The 12,448-nt window shown below is 33.2% G+C and overlaps 1 protein-coding gene across 1 annotated transcript in view; it reads right to left on the reverse strand.

The window, feature by feature from the left end:
- Positions 1-558: 558 nt before the first annotated feature.
- The window catches only part of LOC148626133 (DNA-directed RNA polymerase I subunit RPA1-like), a 39,085-nt gene continuing 27,195 nt past the window's right edge, over positions 559-12,448 (reverse strand). The window contains exons 21-34 of the mRNA XM_088569848.1: positions 12,255-12,383; positions 10,923-11,081; positions 10,119-10,294; positions 9,292-9,421; positions 8,373-8,483; positions 6,998-7,222; positions 6,459-6,514; positions 5,444-5,611; positions 4,709-4,926; positions 3,885-4,015; positions 3,587-3,667; positions 2,521-2,676; positions 1,883-1,993; positions 559-882 (exon numbers count right to left, since the gene is read on the reverse strand). Of these exons, the coding sequence (XP_088425974.1) occupies positions 583-882; positions 1,883-1,993; positions 2,521-2,676; positions 3,587-3,667; positions 3,885-4,015; positions 4,709-4,926; positions 5,444-5,611; positions 6,459-6,514; positions 6,998-7,222; positions 8,373-8,483; positions 9,292-9,421; positions 10,119-10,294; positions 10,923-11,081; positions 12,255-12,383 (2,151 nt within the window). The 3' untranslated portion in view covers positions 559-582. The remainder of the gene's footprint in view (positions 883-1,882; positions 1,994-2,520; positions 2,677-3,586; positions 3,668-3,884; positions 4,016-4,708; positions 4,927-5,443; positions 5,612-6,458; positions 6,515-6,997; positions 7,223-8,372; positions 8,484-9,291; positions 9,422-10,118; positions 10,295-10,922; positions 11,082-12,254; positions 12,384-12,448) is intronic.

A 12,448-nucleotide genomic window follows, 5' to 3' on the forward strand; every position in this document is an offset into this window, starting at 1 on the left:
ATTTTACAGGATATTTCTACACATGATGAAGGTGTGCAGGGCCAAAGGATCTTGATTTTCATAAAATATTACAGAACTGGGTGATAGACTTGGTTACTTTTGTCAGAAATATATCCCAAGCAACAAAGTTAGGGATTTGTTATGGGGGTTATTAACATTTTTTATGTGTCCATTAATACGTCCATTGGTCCCCTTTTTCTCATCACAACAAGTCTGACACTACCAAACAGAATTTCATGACACTATGTGGCAAGGATACAATATGTAGTTATGCATATATTTAGGAATTTCTGATCCCCAAATTGATCCCCATACCATGAATAACACAAGCCTTGGAAGGATTTCTGAATCTGCAAACCATGTCTTCATACAAAAATAAACATGTTCCTAATTTGGCAAATCTAGCAGGCAGGGGCATCATTAGTGTCTTACAGACACATCTGATTTCTTAATAAAATAAAAAAATCACTAATAACAAATGAGGCACAGGCTCCTGTGACAAACAGGTCTTCTAGTTTTTATGGGGTTTTTTTTGTGGTCATATAAAATGAAAATCTATCAAGTATACACACATTTTAATATTTATTTTACTCTCAGTTGTTTCAACAAATCAAATGATCCAGACCCACAAGTCACTAATTTTCCTGTCACTAGCTGAGCAGACGGCGATTTCAGGGGGTCATGACTGCCATGAATACTAGCATTTATTATGAAGTTCATTGTTGTTTCAAAACTCATCTGTTGTATTGGTGATGCACATGTTTCCATAGCTATTCTATTGAATGGTTTATATGTCCCTTCATAAGTCATGTAGTCGGCCAACAACGATAAGTGGCGATAATCAACTTCAATGCCATATGCACCAAACACATTCTGTACTTCCTACAAGTGAGAAAAGCAATTAAAGATTGTAATACAGTGTCTGCAGGAGAAACTGCAACCTATTGAATTTAAAATTGAAGTATGCTTAAAACAACAAATTTTACATGTAGATAAAAAAAGTTAGTCCTAGTTCAAAAATAAACAGTCATAAAAAATTAGTCATAGTTCAAATATAAACAGTCATAAAAAATTAGTCATAGTTCAAATATAAACAGTCATAAAAAAATTAAGACTGATTTTTAGTTTAAGATTCATTCAAATTTTTTTTTCAATCTTGGAAGCACAAAATCTATAAAGAAGCTTTAAAACTTTGACTTAGTGTTCTCAGACAATTTTAAAACACCGTGAGACCTGTTTAAGCCAGGTGCGGATCCAAGGATTGGCGTACCGGGCATACGGCCCCCCTAAATCGGTAAGAAAAAAAAATTTCACCACAAGTTTCAACCAATAATATTTTTGCCTTGCTTTGCACAGCATTTAATTCAATCAATGCCCCCACAACTCAAATCCTGGATCCGCTCCTGTAAGCAGAATTCCTTTTGAACGGAGAGATTTTTCAGTTAAGGCAGATGTCTGGTTTGCAAAGGTTCAAAATGTATTGAAGATAAAATGAAGGGACTTCAGAAGATGTTTGGTTCTCACAAGTTGTTTTTTTGTCTAGGATTTCAGGTTTCATTGTAGCTGAAAAATCTTATATTGCAGTTTTTCAATACGAATGGCAACTAATAAAATGTCATGTCTATACAATATCTCCTGAATAGGCAGATTTTTTATTACTCATATATTTTTCTCAAACACTTACTTTCCATTGATCTAATAACTATCCAGTAGTGGATCCAGAGATTTTTAAAAGGGGGGTGTATACACAAATTTTGCATGAAATCAACATTTGCCAACAAATGGAGGAGGGAGTTCTAAACCTGGAATAACCAATGGATCCACAACAGCATTCATTTATTTCAATATCACTAGAAACTGTGAGTATGAATCTAGAGACTACCTTTATGATAACTCTTGCTGCTGCCTCTATTCCATATCTTTCTGCCATACCATGGATATCATTACTGTATAGCCGAGATATATCCAAAAAGTCAGAATACTTGTAGATTTCCTATAGAAAAGATAATCAAGAAGGAGTTACTTGGCATATTTTAATTGCATAATACAAGGAAACTAATTATTTTATTGACAATTCACAAAACATGTACATAACTGTGATACAGTTATGATAATTTTTTTACAGTAAATTATCAGTACATTTGACTCATTATAATACTATAAATTGCGATAACAAGCATTGCAAAGTCTTATATTTTGAAAAAAAAAATGAAACCCACTAAAAAAAACCACACATGAGAATCTTATGAAGTGCAACAAAAGATTATCATATGAATCAACTTGGATATGATTAACATGTGTATCAGTTTACATATGATTATCATAAGGTCATCACATTTAAATTGTATGTTTTTCACAAGCATATGAGAATAATTTGTTAGTAAGCAAATATTCACATATGTCATACCATTATCATATGCAGCACATTTTGCTGTGTACCGCTATAAAAAGGCAGAAGCAGTTTATTATTTAGTGCATCAATTATTACCCAACTCAAACATCTATTCTCTCTATACTAACCAGTATATTAATTCCCTCGGTTTTTAAATGAATCTCTCCATCTTTAGCTGTTGACAGAAAACATCTGGTAATGCCTGGAACTTCATGTATAACCATATTTCTTACATCTTGGTCTATCATTGATGGTAAATCTATCTTGCTGTCCATTATATTGAACTACAAAATAAGAGGGCAACCATTTAGAATGTTGTTGCATGATCAGTGGCATATCAAGAAATTCAAAAAATGGAGAAGAGTGGGGGACCTCCAGTAATTTCCAGTTTTATCTAGAAATTCAACCAAATTTTTCTAGCATAAGGGAGAAATGTGAATGACCCCATTGGAATTCCCTATGATGATCCCTGAGGTAGCAACGGAGTGCTGGGGGCGGGGGGGCTAAGTTCAAATTTTCTATCCTGCCGTTCTTTTCTTCAGCATATTTTAATATATGAAATAGATCCTGCTTTTTTTTTTTTTATTTTCTCATGTGGCCTGTCTGGCTTCTAATTTCTTGAAAATTTTAATCCTGTCTTTTCATTTCAAATTTGATCTTAGCCCCCCCCCCCCCAACTAAAATCAAAAGGTAGTTTCCTAGACAAGAATCAACTAGCACTTCCTCCAGTTTGACAGAAAAATACTTTCTCCTTAATGTGAATCAATTAAGCTACCTAATGTTGTCAGTAGAGTTCTTGATCTGTGTTTTCAACAAAAAATTGAACTGAATTTTTAAGTTTACATACAGAAAATAACTGAAAAATCAGTATCACAGTGACAGATCTAGCATTGAGGGTCCTGGGGTTAGACCCTCTGCAATGGTGGAAAATTTGGTTTATTTCGTGGAAAGTTTGGACTAAAGTGCACAAAAATAGCCAAGAAGCTCCTTTTTTTGGAACCCCTCTGAAACCCCTGTTTTTAAAATCTAAGTACCTGCCCCAGTGACCTGTAACCATAAACCCAAACATATCAATCATCAAATCACCTTTATAACTAAAATTAAACACTCAGTGAAGTTGTATCATTCTATCTCTTCAAAAAGTCTCAAAGAACTTTCTAATTCATAGTATTCAATAAAATGTATACTCATTACCTGAAGTGTGACTTCACACCATTCTTCTTTCTTGGTGTCAAATGTGTACTTCAGTATACTAGCACTGCTTTGTAATACACCCTGGAATTAACAACGCATGTCAAATACAACTGTATGTTGATGCAAATATTAAGGCCCCCTCTGATATCTTTGAAACAATTTGTAGTACAGAGAAATCTGTCTAAAATGAATACTTTAACTTTAGCTTTAACCATGAATACAGGGAGAATTAGAAAAAAACAAAAACAACTTGTATTAAACATTTACAAAGAGTTCTAAGAAAACCTTAAATACTTACATTAACTCTGGCTTGATCTTTTTTCTTGTCTGCTTTTGCATTACCCACAATTCCATCTTCCTCTTCTTCATCTTCATTATTGTCGTCTGCAGCTGCTTCCATTTCTACTTGTTCAGCATTACCTTCAGGGTCTAAAATTATGAAAGAGTAATCAAAGGAACCAAGATTCTAGCGGAAATCAAAACAATGCAATCCAGGGACAAAGACCAGACACAGAAAACAGACACACACAACTAACACCACAAAGCAACTAAAATAATACATACAAAGTAACAAAAGTAAATGAGCAACTTGGACTCCAATAAAAACTGGGAGAATGGGCAAGTATGCAAATATCTTTAACTGTTTTACCTTAAAAAAGAAATTAAATCAAGAAATTAAAGGATCAGTGTTGTCACTGTTACTAATATTTTGTTTCTACCATGAAACAAATTTCTCAATGTTTTACAGCAAATAATATAGTAAACCTTAGGGATAAGTTTGTCTCCTCTTGATTAAATGACAACTGCCTCATGAACTTACTTAGGTGGTTATCGGGGTTATGAACAGATTCAAACTTTCTACCAAACTTTAATCAAAATATCTATGAAATGAAGGAAAGTTTTACTACTTAAGACACGTCAAGAAGTAATGGTCATTCAATCAAGAGAAGACCAACTCTACTCCCTGAAGTTAACTACATTACTCGCTATAAATGTGAAAAAGTTCTTGAAAATGTTTATATTTCATAAGGTAATGGTTATTCAATCAAGGAGAAACCAACTCTATTCCACAGAGATAACTATACTAGTCGATGTAACAACCACAGATTTTCTTTGACTTACCTTCAACATCCTCAGATTGTGTTTTATCCTGTTCATTCTCATCTTCTCCCTTTTCCCCATCCTCATATTCTTTCTCCTCATCCATTTTTCCTAACTCTTTCATAGCTACTGCATCTCCATCATTCTCTTCAACATCAGACATCTCCTCCCTTGCTACCTCCACAACTGCTCCTTGATTTACTCTTGTAGATTCTCGAATCTTCCCAGTAGCTGTCATCCTGAATCAAAATAAGCACATCAAAATCACAATATGCATGTTTACAATACTTTTTTTTAAAGCAGTCAGAATTTCTCCATACTTTACACAGCACAATGATGACAACTAAAACATCAAGTCACTATTCATGCACAGGTATTTCTCGAATCAATCACCTGCAAATCTAGTCTAAATCTCACCTGCACATCTCAAGTAAAGACTTCACATACACTTCTCAAGTCAAGACTTTATCTGACACTGCTCAGCTCTTGACCTCACCTGCACTCTCAATTCTAGATTTCACCTGAACTTCTCAAGTATAGATCTCACCTGCACTTCTCAATTCAAGATCTCATCTGCATTTCTAAAGTGTAGATCTCACCTATACTTCTTAATTCTAGATCTCAACTGCACTTCTCAAGTGTAGATTTCACCTGCACTTCTCAATTCCAGATCTTACCTGCACTACTGAAGTGTAGATCTCACTTCCACTTCTCAAGTGTAGATCTCACCTAGTGCTTCTCTAGTCTAGATCTTACCTAGCACCTCTTAGATCTTTGATCTTTTTCTTGATAATGAAAATGAGATGTTTTATGTAGACAGTCTCCATATATTTCAGTATCATCTTTGGTCTCACACACATCTTCTTCTTGTAATTTGAGGCAGGTAGGAAATTAAACTTTATTCTAAATATTCGAGACCTTTGACTAGAAATAAATAGAAAAATCTTAAAATAGTTTAAAATTAATATTAACATTACTTCATAATGAGGATAATTATTATGAACTAGATACATTGAGATAGAATCCATCTCTGTGGGCCCCACCATGGCAATTAAGCCATATATATAAATTTGATTTAGGTGATCAACCCACATGTCAAATATCAAAAGCCCACATCAAAAGACAAAAAAATTACAGCTTGGACAAATAATTGCAACGAAAAAACAGGAATTTGACCTTTAAGTCAAAGTTCAAGGTCATAGGTCACTATCCTTGGTACAATTCATATCATCTTTTCGTGATCTACCCACATGCCAAATATCAAAAGCCCATATCAAAAGACAAAAAATTACAGCCTGAACAAAAGTTTGTCACTAAAAAACAGAAATTTGACCTTAAGGTCAAAGTTCAAGGTCATAGGCCTAAAGCCATGGTACGTGAAACATCATCATTATGTGATCCACCCACATGCCAAATATCAAAGGAGTTTGTCCGTGAAAAACTGGAATTTGACCTTGAAGTTAAAGTTCAAGGTCATAGGCTAATATCCATGGCATGCAACACCTGGTTTTTAGGTTATCTACCCACAAGCAAAATATCAGAAGTCTACATCAACAGACAAAAAAAATAAAGCCCAGACACGATTTTCAAACGGACGGATGGTTGGAATGATCACTATAGGGTGACTGCCCTTATAAGAAATAAATCTGTATTAAAATAGCCATAATACCAAAACAAAATCAACAAATATACAGAGTCAAAAATTTATTGACAATATTGGAATCTTAACAATTATAAATTTATTTTGCAGTTTCCAATCTTTATCACAAACCTTTTAGCAACTCCTTTCACCTTTAAGTACTCACTAACATCTACATCTTTCAGCACCTAAAAAAACCATCAGTTCTTATTTTTAAAAATGTTTGTTTTTTCTTACTTTATTCCACTATTAAACCAAATTTAACACATCATTAAAGAATTAATAATCAAAAATAAAAATACAATGAAAAAGCCTACAGAAAAAAAAACATTACTCAATTTTGTTTCTTCCCAACAAATAAACCCCTAGAGTAGGAATATATACAACTTTTCATAAGTAAACAACCAAAATTTAATTTCCTTTCTGCTTATTGGCACATGATACTCAACTTTCACATAGTTTTTTCACTTAAGTTTTTGGTAGATTTTTCAAATTTCAGTCACATGTACCGGTACATACATGGACAGGATGATATAATATGTTATACCAACATACACCAAAACTTTCTTTCCTGAAGTATACAACAGAGTTGAAGCTACTTTCAAATGACTCAGAATTTTTTCTGAACAGGAATACATACTCAGTATATTTCTGAATAACAACATACAAACCTCATGCAATAAAACTCTGTTAAATTTCATCTGAAGCTGCCTTGCCATTGTTCTTGCTTCATCATTGTCATACACAGGAACATCTACAGAGGGAGTTTTAATATTAGCACTTGCTACCATCAGGATTTCACGGAGTCGAGGGATACCTAGGGTTACATTCATTTCACCACGTCCAGCAAAGTGGAAAGTGTTGAGGGTCATCTGGGTTGAAGGTTCACCTACGGACTAAAGAATAAAGAGCAGGGTATTTTACAAAGCCAACAAAAAAGGCAGACATTGACAAAATCAGAAGTGAACATACAGTAAAAAAGAGAAATGTAACAGTAGAATCTGGATATGAGACAGCAGAATGCCATCTTAAAGCATGAGAAAATCAAGACTAATTTAAATTAGCAGTATTTGACTATTAAAATTATTTGATAGTAATTTGTTTTGTATCTGCTTGTTGGTTGCAATTATAAAATTTTAATTTTAAAATCTTAAACTCAGAAGTAAATTCTCATTTAAGCAAGTTGAAGTTCATAGAGAAATCAAGTAAGATACACAGGCAAATGTACCACACATGAGAATCAGATGGTTTGCATCATATGATTATCATATGTATCGAGCCCTATATGATTATCATATGTTTCAGTTAACTTATGATAATCCCAGGTTATCATATGATAATCACATGCTTTTCACAAACATGATTATCATATGTATTAAAGCCCATACTATCATATGACTACCACATGTTAAATATCATACGAATATGATTAACATATGATTATCATATGAATCGAGCACCATATGATTACCAATGCTTACACATGTGCTTGTGTTGCTATGCAAGGTATACCTCCCACATGTTCTATATAGTGACAAATGACAAAAGTCAAACAAAATACAAAGTTAATATCGGACAACAACCAAAATTGTTTACAACATATACATGTGTGGTCTACAAAAAGCCATATATCAACTTGCAAATTATTGCATACATTGGGAGTCCAAGGCCAGATAATTATGAAAATGTGGACAGACAGAATGATGGATGAATGCTGTGATTCCAAAATAGCACCCACTAGCTGAGTGTAGTATAACTTCAAATATTTCCCTTAAGGCCAAAATAAAATATATCCTTAATTGTCATCCCCTTCCCAACCTGATTTTTTTTCAGCACTCTCAAAAAATTTTATTTTGAATTCTTGTCCAATTTAGGTAAATATCTATAAAATTTCCAGCATTTTTCACTAAAATTGATAAAAAATAAAAAGCAAAATTTTGAGAACCTCAGAACTTTTTACTGTGGCCTAAGCTTCCTCTTAGAAAAAAATGTCAAATGAACTTTATTTTTGTGTACTCTTCTGTAGATGTAAAAAATGAACCACACCTGTGAACAAAGTAGACCAACAGCCTCCCCAGGTTGAGCTAAGGCCTGTTGTACTTTCTTGTATATTAAACTGGAAAATTCTTCTGGCTGAACGTTTTTCCCAGCAGGCAACTAGTATGGGAAAAAAGTGAAAATAAGAAACAATCAATGAAATGAATTACATAAAACATAGGGCATTAAGTGTAAGTGTTTGTAAGAACCAGGCAAAATGGGAAAAATCAGAAACATGCATGTCAAAAACCCACCAACCTGACAATGTAATACCACTCAAGGATACTTTCTCTATTTGAATATAACACAATTCAATCTCTGCATCACTGGCTTTGCTCAGAAATTTTTCAATAGAATGTTAGAAAAATGAGTTTTTGACAGAGTTACCTGCCCTTGAAATGTTCATTTTCAGTGCATTTCAATGAAATTGTAACTCAATGGTCCAGCATGATATGGAAAATTTTGTCTGTTTTCCTTGATTCTGAAGATGCAAATAGTCAACATGGTATGAAAAGAAACAATCATTTTGATAGTTGTAATATCAAAATGATTGGGTTTTTTTCCATACCATGTTTTACCCACTGCCTGATTCGTACAGGGACTGACAGTTAAATGGAAAATTACAGAAAGTAATATATAGTTAACTTCCATGAATAGAGTTGGCCTTCCTTCGATTGATTGAATGACAATTACCCGATGTACTTTCTTGGGTAGTTAACTGGACAATTGACAAATAGATTTTTCACTTTTTTTCAAACTTACCTTAAGCATTGTGTTAAAAACGTGAAAAATAGTTCTTCTATCATCTAGAAAACAAGTGTGATGGAAAAAGAGACAAACGTATAAAATAAGATTCTATATTTTACTTTCATAGTCAGAGGTTAAAAACTTTAACTTAAGAGATGATACTATTTTTTTTAAGTGATACCTTTTCTAATTCTTTACTGGCAAATCTATCAATCATGCCACATAACTTTTCAGGAAACACGCCATTCTTCTCAAATGGTAAATATTTGGATGTAACAGGGTCAGGACAAGCGCTTTTACCCTTGCAGTATCTACATAGAATTATCAATAATAAAATCAGATGCTATTTCATTCAACGAACTATCAAGACAATAACAAAGTAAAGAGAGCAATGCTAACTCAACTTTACAAACAGCAGAATGTGCAATAAGTGTCAAATCTTTTTTTCTTGTTTTGATATTCTATATTGTGTTTGTGACGTATTCCTTTGGTTCATGGAAGCATTTTTTCTGAAGTATTTATAATTTAAAATATATCATATCATGATTTCATACTCTTATTCTCTTTTTAAAACAAGGTAAAATATTTCACAGGGTGCAGCTTAATATGACTACTGAAGTTGAAACCTTAAACAAACACACCCTTCAAGCTTGATAAACAATTTTACATATACACCTATACTCAAGACACCGTCTGGATACAAAATCAGATATGAAATTTACAAAGCCAACGAAAAAAGCAGAAATTCACAAAACCGGAAGTAAATGTAGGGTAGAATGAGAAAGTCAAGTTTGAGGGGAATTAAATTTTAAAGCATAAGAAATCATATTTGCAAAATGTCTATGAACAAAGACGATGATGCTGACAACACCTTAACATTATAAGGCCACAGTTTTTTTTGGTGGTTCTATAAAAATTCCAAACAGTGCTTTCAACCTAATCAGAAAATCAATATCCTTTGTTTAAATAATTCTAATATCAGTACTAATGTAACTACTGTACAGAAACCTCTGTTTTTCATCTGAATCTAACTTCCTCCACATTTGACACAATTTAACAGCTTCCTTCGTTCTACCAGATATTTCTGTGGTGTTACTGGTATCCACAGAGTCTTGATTTTCTCTGCAGAATTCTAGGAAACCAGAATTCCAACGATTACTCTGATTTTTGCTCCATTTTCTTATCTAAATTAAATAGGATAGCATTTCAAAGATTATTCATGCTATTTTATTTACTTTCTCATTGAAGTTTAAAAGCAAATATTTTTCTAGTAGAAATAAAATCTCTAACTATGACAGAATAGCTTTATTCTACTTGGTGCACATTACAGCCTAAAATTATCAAACTTATAAGATGATATTGACAGCAAATATTCATCAAATTCCTCTGATAATGTAATGGATATCAATATTTTAAAATAAGTAAAATAATTTTTCTTTACTTTCTGTTTCCGTAGGTAAATAAAAATCATACAATACATCGGTACTGTTTAATATTGTTAGCAAAATTAATGACCGTTCACTGAATCACCAATTGTAATAATACAGTAAAACCTGTCTAAACCGAGCCCCTTTTGGTATATCAATATTGGCTCAATTTAAACAAGGGTTCAGTTTACTATGGTTCAAAATACATTTAAACTGATAAAAAAGGATTTTTGAAAGTGTCTGGCTTAGACAGGTTTTTGGATTATTTAGGGTTTGGTTTAAACAGATTTCACTTAATTGTCTTGAAAGAACCATAAAATGTTGAGTAAATCTAAATAATAAGCACACAACTAATTCATGCTCATATTTAAACTCAGAAAGTTACCTTTTTCTGCCAGTGTCTGACTTTCTTGTCTACTTTTATTACACCAGTGTCAGATCTTTTACTCTCTAGTATATGTTTATTTTCCAATAATAGAGGCATTTGTTTCTCTTTCAAGAAACCAGTTTTACAGATATCTAAGCCATCTTCTCCATAACTAAACTGATAATTAAGAAAACAATCATTTGGATTTCATCAAACCTACAGTGTTCATCATTTACACAATATATTAATGTCAAAAGTGTTAATGTACTAATAAGAAATTAAAAACTAGAGGCTCCCAGGAGCCTAAATCGCACACCTGGTTAAAGTTTGTCTTTCAAGAGCAATAAATTTATTAAGGAGTTGTCCAACAATTTTGACTCAACAAGACTATAGTAGGACTATCTTAAGGATCATTTCAGTGATTGAAAGTTTCTTTCTATCTATTATAGTTATATATATAAGATATTGGCTGAAAACTGTGAAAAAAAGGCATTTTTCATCTTTCAAAGGCAATAACTCTTACAAGGAGTCACCTGACAACTTTGATCCCTGAACACTTTTGAAGGCCTCATAATAAGTGTCATTTCAGCAATTGAAATAATTATGCTAAACCTAATTGTTTTGGAGATATATGCGAAAAACTACTGTCGACCCCTAAGTTCTATTTTTAGTAATGGCGGCCATGTTTTTCAACGGATCAAAAATCCCCACATCAGTTCTACGCAGGATACCCCAAGGAACATTCACACAAAGTTAGGTTCCAATTGGTCAAGTTGTGTGAAAGGAGAAGAGTTTTGAAAAAAATTGGACGAGGACGGACGATGACGAGGACAGACACAAAGTGATGGCAATAGCTCACATGGCCTTTGGCCATGTGAGCTAATAAAACGCTTCACAGGGTGCAGCTGGATGTGACCCTAATGGTTGAACCCTATACAAATGAGGACAAGTATGAACACATTATTCAAGCTTGACAACTACTCTGAATTATGTTTACTATTAAATATTTGACACAGGAAAATCAAAGTGGCCCTATTTTCCTTAATAATTTTAAAGATACTAAGTCACTCATAGTCAGGTTATTTATTGGGCATAAGTCAGATGCTTGTTCCCTGCCACTTTTTAGGTTCTTACAACCCCTAAAATCACCCCAGCTTCACTTTTGTGGTATGACACCTTGTGGTACAATTTCAAAGAGATTCATTAACATCTAATAAGTTCTTGTCCACACATCATGAAAATACTCGTTTCCGTTGCCTTTTTGGTCCCTCATTCCTAAACAATTTGTGTCACAACCTTCCCTCTGTGGTATGGCACCTTGTGGTACAATAATAAAGAATGTAACCCTACCTGTACAATGCTGCCATCACTGTCCCTAACAGTCATGTCATAGTTGACCATGATGCCTTCTAAATGTTTAATCAAACATCTCTGTAAGTAACCACTACGACTTGTCTTTACAGCAGTATCAACCAAGCCCTTCATAGAAATACAAGTAAGTATTAATATAAAGAGGGAGATTTCTTTGTTGGGACATATAAAAG

Source organism: Perna viridis, chromosome 2, assembly GCF_037379345.1.
Source record: "Perna viridis isolate PV_CMFRI_1.1 ecotype Kerala chromosome 2, ASM3737934v1, whole genome shotgun sequence".
NCBI lineage: Eukaryota > Metazoa > Mollusca > Bivalvia > Mytilida > Mytilidae > Perna > Perna viridis.